The 17665-nt window shown below is 42.1% G+C and overlaps 2 protein-coding genes across 3 annotated transcripts in view; both read right to left on the minus strand.

Moving 5' to 3' along the window:
- LOC143185294 (uncharacterized) overlaps window positions 1-5948 on the minus strand; it is a 54361-nt gene extending 48413 nt beyond the window's left edge. The window contains exons 1-2 of one of the 2 annotated variants that reach the window (XM_076388212.1): window positions 5698-5948; window positions 4502-4643 (exon numbers count right to left, since the gene is read on the minus strand). In XM_076388212.1, the coding sequence (XP_076244327.1) occupies window positions 4502-4643; window positions 5698-5710 (155 nt within the window). In that variant the 5' untranslated portion in view covers window positions 5711-5948. Of the gene's footprint in view, window positions 1-1339; window positions 1486-4501; window positions 4644-5697 lie in introns of those variants that run through there. The other variant, XM_076388222.1, reaches the window with a different exon arrangement.
- A 1343-nt stretch (window positions 5949-7291) lies between these two features.
- LOC143187062 (uncharacterized) lies at window positions 7292-14854 on the minus strand. The gene is made up of 9 exons (XM_076391014.1): window positions 14620-14854; window positions 12130-12509; window positions 11697-11919; window positions 11317-11604; window positions 11109-11236; window positions 10859-11031; window positions 10156-10525; window positions 9629-10076; window positions 7292-9535 (listed from the first exon to the last, which is right to left on the minus strand). The coding sequence occupies exons 1-9, from the start codon at window positions 14702-14704 to the stop codon at window positions 7296-7298; spliced, it is 4335 nt and encodes a 1444-aa protein (XP_076247129.1). The 5' UTR covers window positions 14705-14854; the 3' UTR covers window positions 7292-7295.
- Window positions 14855-17665: the final 2811 nt, after the last annotated feature.

Here is a 17665-nt window from a genome sequence, read left to right on the forward strand (position 1 = left end):
TGAAAGTAAGGGGTGTAAGTCTTAAGTTACACTACTGTCAATTAAAATTGACATAAATTTAATTATTGTACGTCACGTCATAGTTTAACACTTAAAGTAAGAATAATTCTGTTTACGTTTTTAAGTCCTTTCCTAATACCTAAAATAATTAAAATAATTTCTAAATGGTAATCAATTTTTCAATTAAAAAGGTATTAACATTTTTCTGTCATGTCTCTCTCACGACGCTACCTTCAAGCACAGTTGTTATTTTAAGATTGACAGCTTTGTATGCTAGTTAATACACCCGGGCCAAGAAAAATGACAGAAAGATATTTGACCTACGAAAACGCAAGAGAATGAAATGAAGTAGAAAGGAAGTCAGAAGGCAAATCATGTGGCAGCGAGCACCTTACGTCAATCGCACGATTGCACCACTGATCTCTTGGCCACGGTATTTCTAGATCGTAGCGAGATATTCCAAAGGTTCAAACAATCAACGACCTTAAAAAAATCCAATCGATCCTCGCGTTCCCGCGATCTCGATGGCTTCTACGAATGGATTCTTTCCCATCGTCCCGTCGCCGAGTAAAAAGGTGACGAAAATAGGGCAGTAGAGCAATGCCAAGTGTTTGAGGCGCTCTAGATCATTTGTTTGCCCGAAATACGTTGGAAGCGTGCAACCGATTTTTATTTAGACGCCGCTAGACGTTAGGGACCCCTGGATTCTACTGTTCAATGACTCGTGGGTGAAGGTGATTCAAGAAAGAAGTCATAAGTCAACGAACGGGGTGAAACTTTGTTGCATCTAGGGTTTGCAATATTGCATAATAAGTCACGCGTCTTCTCAGCGTGGCTTTATAAATATACTAGCGACCACAAGATTGAAATAATTTCCTAATTTTTGCTGAAGTTACATAGTATAACAAACTAGCTTTTACTGGAAATTAGCAATTCTAGTTAGAATTTATTTGAATTTAATGGAATAAATAAGTATTCATCTACAGTTACGTAAAATCTGTGTCTAGAGAAGAAATTTCTGTTATATCTAATTTAGAAAATAATCCCAAATTGTTGATCCTTGAAACTTAAATAAGTACAAGGTAAAATAAGAAGTCGATTCACAATTATTTTCATTCATCCTGCGTGCAAATTATAATACACTCAGTCTTGCCAAATTTCTCAAAGAGAGAACGATACCGATCCGAAGAAGGAGCCTCTCCTGAGCGACAAAGTATTTGTTTTGATCCAAATTGCACTAGATATTTTTGCACCTTCGCGATACATCTACTGCGCTATTTTAACCAATAACCACTACCCACGAGAGCACGTTATTCCCGCGAGTAGTTGAATCTCCTACCGGTATCCTGATCCATCGGAGAAGGACCCAGTGATGGCAGGTTTGCTGCCATTGGCGCACTTGCAGCAGTCGCTCCCCATGACACCGAGTCGAAGATCGACCAATCTTCGATTAAGATCTACCACTCCAGAACCGATCACCACCTATCACTGACGAGTCCTTTGATCCGAGCATCCTTCAGGGTTCAAAGCTCCAAGTCGCGAGTCGAGCAGGGGTCGAAGGGGCGGATGGAACCCTAATCGATGCATTGATCCCTCACGCTGCCACGTTGTCGGTTATCCCAGACAGCCGACGCTAAACGTCACTCGTTGGCATCCACCTTAGCGTTATTTATCGCGGCGATATTGGTAGAGAAGACACGGTGACAGGAGCGCAAAAATAAACCCGTGCAGCGTCCTTTCGCGCCGCCTCGACCCTGGCACGTCTGCTCGATGATTTCACTTTGACCATCGAAGAGCTGTCGATCACCAATCCCTTATCAGAAATGCTGACCACTACTTGGATGATTTAGTAACGATCACTGGTGTATCTTCGTGTTCCATTTGCTAGCTTGTTACGATCTTCTTGGAGTCACTGTTGGGGGTTCTAGGACTAGGGGGAAGGTACTCGAGGGGGGTTGGGCTCGTCGGAGGGGGTGGCGACCGATCGTCGAGCGATCTCGCGAGCCTCGTCGCTTTTCGGAGCTCTGCGTGGCGATCGTCGAGGCGGGAAAAGGATTTCGAAAGAAGAGGGCCGAGCTGAATTTTTGGCCGCTCGTCGATCGTCGCGACGCTCCCTCGGAAGACTGATAGCGAGATGCCAGCGCCAGGTCGTCCCCGCCCGATTTTCCACCTCCACATCCGCCACCTTCCGCTATAGTTCGAAGAAAACTATAAGCAACGAGCCGAGCGTGGAGCAGCATCCTAGAGCCGGCTGCCTAAGGAGCAGCGCCTCTTTCGTCTTTTCGCGAAAATTTCGTGAGCTCGGTCGAATTTAGCCTGCATACAACGCGAGCGAGAGGGTTGAGAGGGGAGGTCGAGCGATCGCGAGGAGGACGTCAAAGGGCGACGGAATTTACGTGATGCGCGAGGAGAACGCTTCCGTCGTCGCGGTGACGTAGCGTCTGAATGGTCAGGGGTCGCTCGCGCCAGAGAGGCCTTGCGAGATGACCAGAGAGTGGGTAGAATGATTGCTAAGCAGAACTCTGTGATTGGATTTAATTGAGAATTAAGAACTGTTGGATTTAAATGTACTTGAGATGGGGTTGATTGGGGTAGTAAAGAGGTATGTGAACTATTTGCAAGAATAATTCGAAGGACTTCGTTTGCTTCATTGAAGCAATTGTTTAGAAATTGTGATTATGGGGGGTTACAGCTTGTTCCTATTAAGGGTCTAAGTAAAAATTAGGTGAAGTTTCTTGTAACACATATGGATTAATCTTGAAGTAGTTACTTCTTTGGTATTATAAGGAAGAAATTTGAACAGTCTTGAAAAGACTGTAAACTATTCAATTTGCTTAACATACGTCTAAAGTGGGAATCATTTTACTTCTATATATCAATTTTGAAAATACGTAAATTGGAAATGTTCCAACAGTTTCCCTTATAGAGGGTAAAAATTTAAAGAAGTCTTAAGGGAAGAATAGTATCACTATTATAATATAATATAACAAATCTTCAAATGCGCCTGCAAACAATTTTGGTCAGGATACTTCGATCACACTTATCTAGTTATTTAAAACGGACTTAGATGATGAAGTCCTTTATAGCATTCCTTGTAATAAATAATAGTAGCGACTTATATGATTCTGGGTCAAAAGCTTCTTACAAGTGTAGTCGAAAGATTCACGCGAGTGAGTCAGAAGATAAATCGTTTCTAAAAGACAACAATTACCCCATCGATCCGTCACCCTTCTTGTCTTATTTAAGCAGCGAGGCTAGGTGAGGTCATGTCTTGGCTTCCCGAAATAAGCGTTCAAATGGCTATGCACCGACTCTTTCACCTTCCTAGGTAATTCGTAGAACTATTGACTATTTGCCGGTATTCATTAACTTGAATCAAATTCAAGGAATATTAGTTACCATGCTTTATTATAATTTCCACATATACTATTACCATGAAAGAGAAATAGAGTTAATTACTCATTCACAATTTTTTTTATCTGCCATCCAGTGACAGACAAAATCAAGTTGCTTATAATTTTATGATAAGCAATTCTAAAGACTTATGTAAGTTTCAGATAAATAATTTCGTGATATTAACATTCTTAAAAATACGATACAGATTATCCTATTCTATGTTTTTTATTTCGTTGGTATGAATACACTTTAGAAAATTCTGTTACCGTATATTCGCATATTGGCGAATATGGTTCGCATTAAAAATTCACCAGCAACGGAAGATTACACGAGAGACGACGGTGTAATTTGGTCCTCCACGAAAATTAAGTGCGCGACAGCTCGAAATAAACTGCGTTTGATCCTTGGCACGTTTCAAGGTTTCTACCACGAAATTAGGGCCAATAGTCGAGAATGAACGTTAATGCGTAAACGACAACGCATAGTGGATTGTAGTACGAAGCAGAAGAATGAAGAAGACACAAGGGTGGTGCATTTGTTCCGCGTCTGTACCAATCACGCCGATCAGCATTTCCTGTCCCCTCGAATACTTCCCTTGGATCTACAGCTTACACACTATAATTATCCTTCTTATATAATTAGTACTAGGCCTGCATTGATATGAAACTCGACACCCATGAAATTTTAATGAAGTGCAGAAAATGAAAGGAATTTTAATGAAAGGGGTGACTAGACAACCTTTTAATTCAGATAGACGATGAGGTCTTCACAGTTAGTTTGGCTAGTTATAAAAATTCAGATACCCCTAAAAGGTATAAATATTTCTAAATCTTCTATTCGAAGAAACTTTGCAGATATTTTACTCTTGAAGCATAACTAAATCTTCAACTATTTTATTAATAATTCCAACAAATAAAACTCTATTTCACATAAATTCTCAGTCCATAATTTTCAGTTTCTAAAATTGAACTATTTCACTTCAGGAGAACTCGTCACTTTTCTATCCATTTCTCAGACATTGTCCAATTAAAAGTTCCTATATTGTAATGAAGTACCTTAATATTAAAATTCTATGAAGGCAATAGTATCCATAGTATCTACTCACAGTTCGAATCGTAGCTCATCGAACACGTCGGACCATCGTAATTTCGGTTCAATGACGATGTCTTCGCCCGAGCGTCCCTGAACCGGAAGCACCTGGTCCGGCTCCAGCCATTGCGGCGGTCCCTTGGCTTTCGATGTCTGATCTACGAAAATTGCACAACGAAGTGGGTCATTACTAGCGTGACATGAAAATACACCCTTCCCCGTCTCCTTCACAATCGACGCAGCGAAGGCGTCTAGGAAGGCACTGTCGCAACACGCTTTATTCACGTGGGCGATAATTTATTATTCGCGAACTACCTGGTATTTCACCAGTCACGTGGCCGCTGAAATTGCTACAGAAACGGTAAGAACTACAAATGCAGAAGCGGCAAGGCTCAAATATAGATACCTATGGAGGGAAAACACGGCTGGAGGGAAACCACTTAAGAAAATAAAACGAGACACTACGAATTTTACGATCGCGTGTGCTCGGCGAATGCCTTCGTTCCCTCTCAACGAATTTCGTGCCAATCGACGCTGATAGGAATTCCGTGCGCACGCGTGCGCCCATCGCCGGCATTATGGTAAATAAATGCGTTAAAAAATAAACACTGTTCGCGAACCTCACCGGTTGCGCGCAGATACTTCGATTTCGAGCTATTTCTCCGCCTCGCTTGGAACACGGTGCTCGTGAAACTTGTAATCACATCGGTTAAAATTAGTCAATATAAGCTAGTACGTTACGCGAAATGAGTAGATATTTATGTAAATACATATATCATATATTCTATCTATAAATTTTCATCAGACATGTTTCATTTCTAAAATACTTGATTATCACATATTACGTCGTGATCACGCTAGAAGTTCAAGCACTATTTCCTCTCCACGAAAAGAACCTCAGGTATCATCAATTTAAGTAGTAAGTGTCTACCATTCAGTATCACCAAGAATCTCATCGAAATCTTGAAAAGGAAGTATATCCCAATCTATTACAAGCTTCCGAGTCAAAAGAAAGTTAAGTGATCAATGCACTGTAGGTATCCCCTCGCGGCGTCATCGATCCTCCCCTGCTCGAACGTTTGTTTGCGATCTACCGAGCCTGAACATTCCTAAACGTTCGATGATCGTCACGCGCGGGATCGACGTATCGTCAGGAGGCGGCGTTGGATCATAGACGAGGAGGAAACGTTGGCTGACCACGGAGTCTCTTACCTGTTAAGGTCATCTCGTCAGATGATACGAAGACCGAGTTCTCCTCGCATTGACATCACTCTGGAGCGATTGCACGCGTGCTCGTGTATCCGTTCGATCAGGGAACAACCTGCGGCACCGTTCTTCCGGTTTCGACGCGGTCCCCGCGGCTCGTAGACCGCCAAACTTTCTCCAACGGGGCGACCTCTTCTTCTCCTGACCCGTGGCACAGCACACCCTGCGCCACGAAATCTGACGGCAGGAGGCCCTGCTCCGGTCTAAAATCGTCTCGACACGGCACTCTCGGCTTCGTCGTTTTAACGAAACGCGCACATGCGCCGTTGTCGGCACGCTCTCCTACGCCTCTTTCCTCTTTTCTCCCTCTTTCTCTCTTTCTTCCCTTTTCCACGACACCCCTACCCCCGCTCCCCCCTTTCTTTGGCCCGCTATCCCATCCCTGATGTAACATCGGGCGCCCGGTGTTTTTTTATCTTTGAACGAGTCCTCTTCGTTGCTTTCGACGCTTCCTTGCTTTCTTTTCTTTCTTGCCTTTGAGCTGAGTGAGGATGGCGCGATTGTTGGAGATTTTTGGTGAAATGAGTAGGCCTGGGGAATGGAATTTTTTAAATCTTTATGGTTGACCTGTTAGTTATGCGTTTTGTATGTAATATCTTTTTTTTAATTTTTTATTTTAGTGGTCAATTAAGCTTGATTTCTTATTATTTGTTTCTATGAAAACAAAATTTGTATCTTAGAATCGGTCAGGATTCTGTGGAGGAATATTTTAAAGTGGAAATAAATTTAGATAAATGAAACTGGATATAAATTCAACAGACGTATATACACATTTATTAAGATAGAATAAAATCTGTAAGAATATTCATAATAAATAAGAATAAATAACAATAATTTATAGTAATATGCCGTGTCGTTAAATATACTCTCTTAATATATTTAATATACTATCGTTTTTGGTACATGTTTGGTATAATCTTTTACTGAAGTTCAGGATGTTAGAAAAGTGATAGATACAATTTTTGATGGAAATTTATTGAATATTTGTCATGCAATTTATCTTGATACCTTTATGTAATTCTTTAAAACAAACATGTAAAAATTTGAAATTATCTTCAACAAATAATATTCTTTGTAGCTCCCTGTCACTTTCTGCTCAACTAAGGTACGCAAAAATAAAAAAAACTGTCAATGAAATTCAACAATGAAGATAAATTTTGTGACAATATCTATAACAAATTTCCATCAACTCAAGAACTCAAATCCATTAATAAAGTTTCGATCCATTACTTTTCTCACACCCTGTGCAAATAATTGACTGCAAGTTACTCGCGGTTCAACCGCACGTTTTAAGCCACCATGTTTTCGAGGCGTTTGAGAATCTCCACCAGTCTCCAACCAGTGCAGATTGAGAATCTCTCCATCAATTAATCCTGAACTATCCATGATCGCAATTGATGATCGTCTTCAATTTCTTCATCGCAATTCCTAAATGTCGAAGGTTGAGAATGTCTTCACTGATCTTCCAGGTGCAGCTCTCTGCAACTATTGTACCATTGTTTCGCATAAAATCTCTCCAAACCTAAGAATAATAGCTAAGAATGTCATTGTTTCCGTTTGGACCACAACCAGCCTCGAGACATTCGCTTCCGAACCTCGTGCTGGATTCTTCTGTAAAGCAGAAGCGCGATAAATGGAATCGCGAAAGTTTCCTTTTTGAAAATGTAAACGTAGATAGCTGCCATCAGCAGGGTTAGGTCAGTGACATATCCGACCGTGAATCTGACGTTTTTCTCAGCCTCTATCTCCAGTTGTTTATCGTTCAGCCGACTTTGCACGAACTCTTCAGGGTAGTCTCTGTCAGTAGCAGAACCACGTCTCGAGGAACGATACTTCTTGCTTCCGAGAGCCTTGTGCAGACGCTCCATTTTCAGCTCTACTGGCGTCTCTGGTCTGTTCCTGTCTCGGGAACTGGACCTTGAAGAGGTTCTCGAAGAGGGTCTCTTCGACCTTCTAGGCCCATCTTCGACAGATTTCTCTCTGACATATCGTTGATCCTCTGATCCTGTCCTAGAGGGAGGTCTTCTGTCTTGAGAAGGAGCACGGACTCTGGTCTTCGAGGAGGACCTTGAAGAAGCACCTCCTCTTTCGACGGACACGTTCCTTGATCTCGGGGCTGGAGACTGGTTCCTGGATGCTGGTCGACTGGTTCGTTTTTCCATTTTCATGTCTCGTGCAGGAGTAGTTCCTCGAGAACCAGCACCTCTTTTCGGCTGGACACTTTGCTTCTCTTGTCCATCTACCTCGTTCTTCTTCATAGTCTTCGTCTGTTGGTTTTCTTGGACCTCTTTATTTTCCTTTATACCTCGTTTCTCTGCAGCAGTCGCCTCTAATCTGTCTTTCAATTGATTCCTCGTATCCTGGTCCTCAGAAACTGATGATCTCCTAGAGCTAGGCATACTATCTCCCAGCTTCCTCTCCTCTGAGCTTCTGTAATTGAAACGATTCGAGTGTTCTCTGACAATCTCTGTGTAGTGATTAACCACCGCCATTCGTGCCTCGATGTCCTCCTCGTCAATCTCTTCTTCAGACGTCGTTGACCTCATTTTGGCTTGAATCCTGCGATTCTTTGCTGCTTCGCCTGCTGATAACATACTGTCTGTGTCAGACTCTGACATAATAGGTGTTCTCATTGATTCTGGTGCAACATCTATTGGTGCATCAACGATGTCTTCTTCTGTCTTGTTTACAGGTTGCATAGACTGAGGTAGTATCTTCCTGATTGGCTTCTCGGGAGGAATAGGCCTACCGAAGCTATTCACAGGAATAACAGGTTCTTCCTTAGGCTTCTTTAATATAGATTTGGGAACCACGTTAGTGGGGGACAGAGGGGGTGTCGGTTTAGTAGGCGTGGATGGTGAAACGTCCAGAATGGGTACTCTGTGGGGTGGAATAGGTGGTGGTTCTACATCCACGTGCAAAATAGGTTTTCCTCTGGGATGATACGTGTCCTCCTCTTCTAACACCTGTCTAGCGAGTATCCTCGCCTTCAGCAGCCTCAAGTCTTCACTATCAGCGCTACTGATCTCTTCAGAAGACTCCTCAGAGGTTTCATAACTTTCTTCCTCTTCTTCCTGTACCTCTTCCTGTTTCTCCTCCACTTCAATGACCGACTGAGGCTCTGGCGCAACCCCCTTGCTGCGCAAAGCTTCTTCATTGGCGCTAGCTTGCCAGGGCATCGATCTTTCTTCTTCCTTGGCTTCCACCAATGGCACGTTAGTGTCGTGCCACTTGCGCAGCTGCGTGGCTCCGTCCTCTTCTTTGTCCAACCCCCAAGAATGAGCGATTGGTGTCTCTAAATCACCTGTCAGGTTTGGGTCAGACCTTGCTTCCACATCTGATAGCAAGCTGGGAGTTAGTGCCTTCAAAGGTGTCTTCATTGTCTCTTCCTGACCTTCACTCATTCGTCTGCGGTTCTTCTTTGTCTGCCAGGTGAGGAGGTTCTGAGGGGTGACTCCAGTGTTGGACAGTCGTCGTCGTAACGACGATCTTCGAACGTCTTCACCGTCTGCTTCTGGCTTTGTTTCTACTGTGGACGCCAGTTCTCCTGTTTTCCTTTCGACCTGAGCTTTCTTGGCTACTTCAGAAGCCTCTTCAGCTGCCACTGCACGGTAGAAGCGTTCCATGGCTCGTTCGTGGAGCAGTTCTGTAGAACTGACAGCTTCTCTGAGGGTTTCTATCAGCTGGTGTTCAGGGCTGAAGAGTTCGGGTAGAGACAGCGACATGGGCGGGGGAATGAGGTCTTCTAGGTCTTCTGCTTCTTCTGTTGTGCTTTGCCTTGTTTCTATTGGGAAACCAAGAAATAATTACTCTTCTTGCAAATATAGATTCCAATAAGAAAATCCAGTATTATTATTTTTAATTAATGTTTTCTTACCTAAACTCTTTCGCCTATCGTCGACGTCTAGTTTCTTTTCCTGATCTTCTGGATACAGGACTAGCATGAACTCTGAACTCCCATGCAAGATGCTTCTGTCATCCTCTCTGGGAGTAGTCGGTGATCCTGGCTTCTCTTCCATAGAGTTACTTTTGATTAGTGGTGGTTCTGGTTCATCAGTTATAGCTTGCTGCTTCTTCAGGGTTAAGTTCAGCGAGGGACGGAGAAGACGAGAAGAGTCAATGACTTCTTTCTCTTCCTCGTTGTACTCTTGGATTTTTGGCATCGAGAGGGGAGACATGCTACGCTCTCTAGACACTGAAACTGATCTTGATCGAGATTCCCTGAACACCGAGCGTCTAGTAGATCCATCCATCGTGGGTGGTGAGACTGTGATTGTTGTGACTGTTTGTTGAAGTACTGCAGTTTCCTTGTGTTGATTTAAATTCTGTTTCAAATTTGAAAAAGGTATAATATTTTCTGCACAGAAAATTATATTCATTTCGTATAAAAATACTAAAGCTTACCTCGTTACTGGTCACGTTCATGTTAACACTCGACCGATCCAAGTGATTCTCAATGCGACTAATATGCTTTGCAGTGGAATGATCCTTCGATCTGGCTGGAGGAACAGGTGCTTCTGACTTGTCTAGCGTATCCAAGGCGAAAGTGACTCTGCTATCGGCTCTAGATGGTCTTCCCCCGAGCCTCTGAGCAGACACTGAACGACTTGATGGATCCAGACGTCCGTCGTCCTCTTCGTTTCTCGAACGAGATTCCTCTCTTGTGAGGCTTCTGGTCCTTTGAGCTGGCACTGCAAAACTCACTTCACGTTTCTCCCTGGATCTGATCTCTCGGTGGCTTTGAGACTTTCCGCTCAGAGAGGGTGTCATTATGCTGTAGAAGATTTAAAAAAGGTATTAAAATTGTTAAGGGTATTCCTAGAATCAAGTCACATGTGTCTGACGCAAAGACCTATTCTACTGCCACTGCAGTGTTACCCAAGTCGGAGGTAGCTGTAGCAGTAGAATGAGTTCCTGAGTCAGACATATTTTAGGTACTTCTGAGTACATATTTTCAACAAGTAATTACTCAGAAACGAAATATCGTATAAAATTTTATTTCTGTATATTTACTAGAAAAATAGTAAATTGAACTTTTTTAAGCTTTAGTCGAATATTACTAACCAAATTTTATCTTCTATTCTACTGTAATAAGAAATGAATTTACCCTCTTTTTAAATCTGGAATGAAGACTACGTCACTCTCTTCGCTGGGTTCACTGACGCCATAAGGGTTCTCAGCCTTCACTCGAAACTTATACTCTGATCCCTCGATCAGCTCTGATAGCGTTGCCTTGGTCTGTCTACTCGTCGTTGCTTTGAGCCAGACGTCCCAGCCAATCTAAACAGACACTTCTACCAGTAAATCGTCGATCACAAGTATTTTGTATTATACGAATAAACGTTTGTACCACTTACCCTATAATATTCGACGATATATGTGCCTATTTTGCAACCACCGTCATCCTCTGGCTCCTTCCACGACAGTGTCACTGATCTACCCAGAGTCATTGTAACTGTTGCTTTCCCAGGCGCGGCAGGTCGATCTGTCAGTGACGAAATTTGAAAGTTCGTATCAGTAATGTGTTTTAAAATGATTTTCTTCGTGAAGATTAATTATAATGACCTGTAACAGTGACTAAAAACGACGAAGTGTCTTCCCCAAGTTTGTTAGTGGCTTTCACAGTGTACTCTCCTCTGTCTATTCGTCTGGCATCTGGTATTTTCAAGATCGATTCACCATCCATCGTTTCAAAGATATGCCTCTCATCATTGGAAATTGCATCGCCATCGTGGTACCAAATTACATAGGGCGATGGTCTTCCTGCCAGTGATACCTTCAGCCTGATCGTCTCGTCTTGTTCGAAGAGGAGGCCATCTTCGTACTGACGTGGAAGTCGTATCTTGGGAGGTGCTGGTTGTACAAAATTTTACAGTTATTCATGTTTGACAAATCTTTTATTAGTTTAAACACTGAAAGAGAGTTAAGTTTCATGATTTGCAAACCTTCCAGAACTAATTTAGCTTTAGTACTAGCATGACCAGCTCTATTGGTGGCCGTGCATTTTATTTCACCCTCGTCATTGAGCGCAGTTTGATGAATCAGGAGAACGCTTCTACCACTGTCAGTGATGATCCTTGTCCGTCTACTGCTGAAGATCTCGAAGCCATCTTTGAACCAGGAAATCTTTGGTAAGGGTGACCCAGAGAATCGTACAACAAATTCAGCCTACAAAGATAAATAACGTTTAATAAAGTTTGAACAGATTTTAAAAATAGAATAGAATGCAATTAGCCATTAGCATCTTTTCACATATTTCCAAACTTTAAATATATTGTAAAATCTGCAATTAGAATTCAGTACAATTCCTATTTCTTTCTTTATGAATTCTTTATTAGTCTTCACAGCATGGCAGAAATAGAATAATTGAAAAAGCACCTGTTCATTTTCAAGGACGATTGTGTCTTTGAGCTCCAACTCAAAATAGGGCGCAGACGCCGCGGACCTTTGCAAGGTCACTGTCAGCGGATCGGAGATCTCGCTGGGTCGCGAGAGACCTATAGCATTCTGGGCCCTGACCCTGAATTGGTAGCGCCATCCAGGCTCGAGGCCGCTCAAGGTCAGTTCCGGGAAGGTACAAAGCCCTGGTGTGCTGCGGACCCAATGTGGCGAACCGAGTCTCCTGTGTTCGACCAAGTAGCCGACAATGGCCGATCCACCGTTACTCGGTGACCTCTCCCAACGAATGGCCACCACATCGGGCTGGGATTCGTCTGTTCCTGGTATTAATATTGGTTTTCCTGGCGGTGCTGGAAGACCTGGAATTATGATAAAAAGTAAGATACTAAAAAGGCTGATTATTTGAATCTTTCTGTAGCGATATTTGATGGTTTTAAGAGGCATATTTTAACAAGTTGCATGAAATGTTACCTTAAGAAAGTGTCTAAGAAGGTAGTGAACTTATTTCTAGTTCTGCTTCAAAATTGATTCATAAACTGGTTCCTGTACTATATTGAGAGTATTATCTAAGTTTTTACAATATTGTTACCTTTACATTGAAAATAGTCTGTTGGCTGGTATAGTTTCAATGAAGAGAAACTGACTAAAGTCTGCAGATACAATTGAACATCCCTTCATACATCATGAAATAATAAGCATTCTCCACTTTTCGCATCTGTTCATTCATATTTCATTTTACAAATGTCCCTCCTCCTCAACAAGCATACGTACAAAGCGCAACATATCGAAACGTTTTATTACAAAATATATTCATTTAATTTACTATTTTAAACAAGCTGGCTGCCTGCCGTCAGCCAACTACATCGCGTCGAAGTACGCATTGACTGCCTTTTCCTATCGCTCGTAGGTATTCTCGAATTTCCTAGGAACAATGCTCTAAAACCAGCCTTTGTGGGGGAAACAATGGGTGAGCTACTATATTTTAGCTCGACGACACCACCCCGACTTGCGGGCGATGGCATAAAGGAGCATGGTTGTTAATAAGTTCACGGAAAGCTCGCACGTGCCAGAACCATGCTCACATACGTATAGAACACAGAATCTCTAATACAGGTCCGCAGGTGGCACTCCAAAAATAAAATTTGAAACGTTTGGCAATCCGAGGGCCGCTGCTGTGCTGTCCTCAGGGTAGGAAAACTATGCGAGACTACGAGTCGACATCGGATACCGGCTCGACTTGTACTCGATACCCTTTGTACAACATATCTTACGTTTTTGTATCGACTTTGTATTCGTTAAAAAAATCGCGTGAAAAATCAGCCATTCAGGCGGGTAGATGTTTGGGAAGAAATTAGAAAGTGGTGCCTCTGGTAACAGAATTTAGTGATTTTTGTTTTCTGGTTAGTGATCTCTAGTGAGTTGATTTTTGGGAAGAAGTTGTGAATTTTGTTCCTGGAATTCATTTTGCCCTCAGTATCTTGGTGAAGAGTAGACTCTTGGTTAAAAGTCAGAATTGATTTTTAATTTTTTATGTCAGAGATATTTCTCCAATTGCTACAGTTGTTTGTACTCTGAAATGGGGTTTAAAGTTGTTTAATTAAATTAATCATGAAGTTGTGAAGTATTTACAACTGGACAGAAATTTATGGAACTTTTTCCTATATTCTATGTAACATATTTTCACTTTATATCGTCGTAAATCCCTTCTATCTTCCTACAGACTCACCATCGGCTATTAAAATAAACGCCACCGCAGGCGTATGAGTTAATTTTGGATTGCCGCTTGATTTCATGGTAAATAAATACAGAATCTTTGAATAAACTACCACAGCAGTTCTCACTAACGCTGGTGATATAAGTTCTCATTGACTATCTTGAAAATTCTTGGAGAAACTATATAAATTTCCCTATAATTTCACTCCACCTTTCATTCCTCCATACTGAAATTCCTCCAAAACCCAGCAGAACATAAAAATCGTCAATCTCGATATACCCCTCTAATTACTCCCTCGTCATTCACTATCGATCACTCAAACATTGCGCGACAAGTTGACAGATGTGTCGGCAGAAGCAACCTAATTTTAGCTATCATCCCACTATCGAAGCAAGCCAATCAACATCAACCCAATCACAGAGCATCGTCACTCTCATCGATACCGGAAGTCCCATGCCACGCACCCCACAGTCGCACACCACATTCCACCTATCCTTCTCACTAACAGTTCCTCTTCCTCAACCCCTCTGGTGTCACCTTAGAACCACTTTCCAAGAATCAACCTCGATCCGAAAATTCAGAGAGACGTTCACCAGTCCGCGTCAAGCGCTTCGTCCATCAAACCCGATCAAGATGGCGATCGGTTCTCCGATGACACATCGATCTTCGATCGCCCCCTCGAATCTGTCCTCTGACTCTGCGATCCAAGCAGCAGAGGCAGAGCTCTGCAAAGGCATTTCGAAACAGTGTCTAACCTGATCCCTCCCAGCGTGGTCTTCTGGTTGCGCCGCCGACAGCCAGGCTCTTCGAGTAGTGACTCTTCGTGGTGGTGTTGCCCATGATCGTTCCTCCTCTTCCTCTTCCACATCGAGCCTGGCTCGACGATCACGCCGTTCCTGGCCAGTTTTTCGATGGTTCCTGACGGTCGAACAGCCGGAAGCCCGTCATCGATCGACAGTTCGATGGAAATAGCCAAAGAAGGGGGGAATTATCCGCGAGGCGAACGACGGCGGTCCGTCTTCGACGACGGCTCGACCGACTAGAGAGAGAGAAAGGCCGAAGAGATAGGGGGAGAGAGAGAGAATTCGGCTCGATATAGCGCGAGGCTCGGTGCAGCACTGGCGGACCTCTTCGTGGCCGACGACCGTGGCGACGCCAGCCTCTTCAGGCTTCCTCAACGGCTATCTTTGTCCCTCCCTCTCCTCGTCTCTTTGTTTCCCTCCTCGCGCGCTTCCGCGACTTGCTCGAAATCCTCGAAAATGTCTCATCGGGCTGATCGTTCCTCCCGCTGATCGAGATCGGCCGCTTTGATCATTGTTTCGTTACGTAACTGCTCGGCCAGACTCGAGCCCCCGCAGACTTTGCTGACGCCTCCTGATGGCTTCAATTTGGGGTTTGAATCAGCTTGGGGGTTTCTTGGAACAATTGGAAATTCATCGGACAGTGAAAGTAAATTGATTTGGAGTATGTGTTTCATATCTTAAAATATGAAAATTTAATGAGGGGACTCAGTTTTTAATGAGTATATTAGTTTTGTAGAGAACATATAGTCACTATTTTATGAAATATTTGGAAGTGAACAATTGAAGTTACTTCATGGGTCTTATTTTAAAAATGTAAACATTTGAAGATCTGAAAATTGAAATATTTGAGAATTTGAAAATTTAAAAATTTGAAAATTTGAAAATTTGAAAATTTGAAAGTTTAAAAATTTGAAAATTTAAAAATTTGAAAGGTTTGAATATTCGAAAAACTTCAAAAGTTTAAACATATAAGGGTTTGAAAACTTGTTTTGACCCCACAGTCGCTAATTATGTCAGCATCTCCAGCTTCCGGTGACATAAAGAGGTGAACGCGTTCGTGACGTCACTGTCCGATATTCTCGTTCTTCGATTCCCCTTCCAGGCTCCATTGCTCCTCGATTTATCTTTATTTTATCGTACTCCTCTGTACTCCCACTGGAATGTATCATACGCTTGTACTTACTGAGACACACCTTGGTTTTCATGGTGTTTGGTCAACGCCGGTCACCGACCTTGGATCTTGCGCGTGCCACCGTGGAAATGAAATGCTTTTACATACAGCATCGGTTGCTCAATACCCTTAGATCGATGAATTTAACGGCAAACGACGCAAAGGAAGAGAAAATCCTGGTGGTCTTCCCGCTGCTTCACAGTTCCAGTTACTTTCGTGGGAACGCATAGGTAGAATAGGAATGTCTGACTGAATGCATTCACGTATGTGATGGTTATTGAAATTCGTATTATTTACCAAGCGGGGTATGTCTCAGAAACAATACAAATCTGTTTAATTGTAATATCCTAAGGAAGAAAGTACCTTATCATTCAATTTTCAGAATTGCCTAAAACTTGAAAATTTCTGGAGTTAGTTTCATAACAATATTTCATGTTGTATTCTTTGGACGATTAAACTTTTTCATGAAAACCTTTTGGCTTCTATAATATTCTACTAAATTTTATGTACGATAAACTTAATTCATTAAATAGTTAAGGAGGAAAGAACGTGTATACCTATCGTTTAAATATACGTGTGAAATAAAACCAAGAGTGTACATTAATTTTTCTCTGTATAAATATTATTGTAGATATTATCATAAAATTGTTTGAGACTTTCTGTTGGTCGTGGAAATATACTCCTGGTGGGCATTTTGCATGCATTTAGGGTGAGACCATGCGGTATCTCGAAGATTGGGTGCAAAAGAACGAACTTGGTTTCCTGTACTGAATACCGATATCTTTTATAACGTTATGCACGAGTTATGAGTTAATAAATTTTATAGTAACGATTTGCGCGTATTTTCTGCACTAATTACTTAATTTCCTTAATGGTTTTCTAGAGCTTACCTCTTGTAATAGGTTTAAAATATGTATGATATGTTTGAAATTGCGAGATGTGCAGTTTTAATAATGTTCTTGGTTTATTGAATTCTATAGAGTATAATAGCCTTGAGAGACTTTCACGACTGCAACCCAATGTTAAAGCATAATAGTAGTCTGCATGACTTTATCTCAGAGAGAGGTCAATCGCACCTATAAATCATGCAACAGAAAAATATTTCTTGTTGCGACTGCGCAAAGTACCTCCGTCATTCGATCGCCAGTGACTTCATCGCTTTCTATTTGCTCTTTTTCTAATGTGCTTGTGGTCTCGTTCGATTTACAACACCCTCAGATGGAGGATAATTAAAAGTCAGCGTACACATTCAATCGATATGTTTCACTTAACTTAAATGACGAGAATGCACCAGGAAGTTAAGTCAACAAAATTTAAACCAATGTTGGTTCAAATAATTATTTCTACTAGATTTCTCCTCTGACTAGAAATTAGCGAACCATTTACCTCTCACTACCTTTGGATTGTCCTAAATTTCCACTTATATAATAAATCCCAAAAACCTCATTTCTTCAAAAAACTCACTCACAAATTTATCACAGACTAGAATCTTCCTACTTAAAAAAGAAAAAAAATTAAAAAATATCCAAAGCCTACTAAGCAAGACCATCACAAAACAACTGTAACCAAAACACAACCGCAGAAACATTACCCACTCAACTTCCCATTCAATTCGCGATTCACTTGTCGCCACGTACTCCAAAAAAAGCCATACAGGCATGTTCACCCCTCTACTGCGAAAATTTCCTGCTCGATCGCAGGAATACAAAAGAGGACGAGCGGCCTCCGCGAAAGAGGTCGTAAACGCGGCAAAGGAGAAGGAAGAGCACGAGGAAGAGAAAGAAGAAGGGGAAGACGGTTAATCGGTGCCAGAGTACCGTTGTACCT

This window comes from Calliopsis andreniformis, chromosome 2, assembly GCF_051401765.1.
Source record: "Calliopsis andreniformis isolate RMS-2024a chromosome 2, iyCalAndr_principal, whole genome shotgun sequence".
Classification (NCBI taxonomy): Eukaryota; Metazoa; Arthropoda; class Insecta; order Hymenoptera; family Andrenidae; genus Calliopsis; species Calliopsis andreniformis.

Bases quoted from the DNA above. Each gene is read 5' to 3' on its own strand.
- LOC143187062 (XM_076391014.1), bottom strand. From the start codon at position 14,704: ATGGGCAACACCACCACGAAGAGTCACTACTCGAAGAGCCTGGCTGTC. The intron at 11,605-11,696 runs GTTTGCAAATCA...TTGTACAACCAG, and splicing joins AGCTAAATTAGTTCTGGAAG to CACCTCCCAAGATACGACTT. The intron at 10,526-10,858 runs GTAAATTCATTT...AATCTTCTACAG, and splicing joins ATTCCAGATTTAAAAAGAGG to CATAATGACACCCTCTCTGA.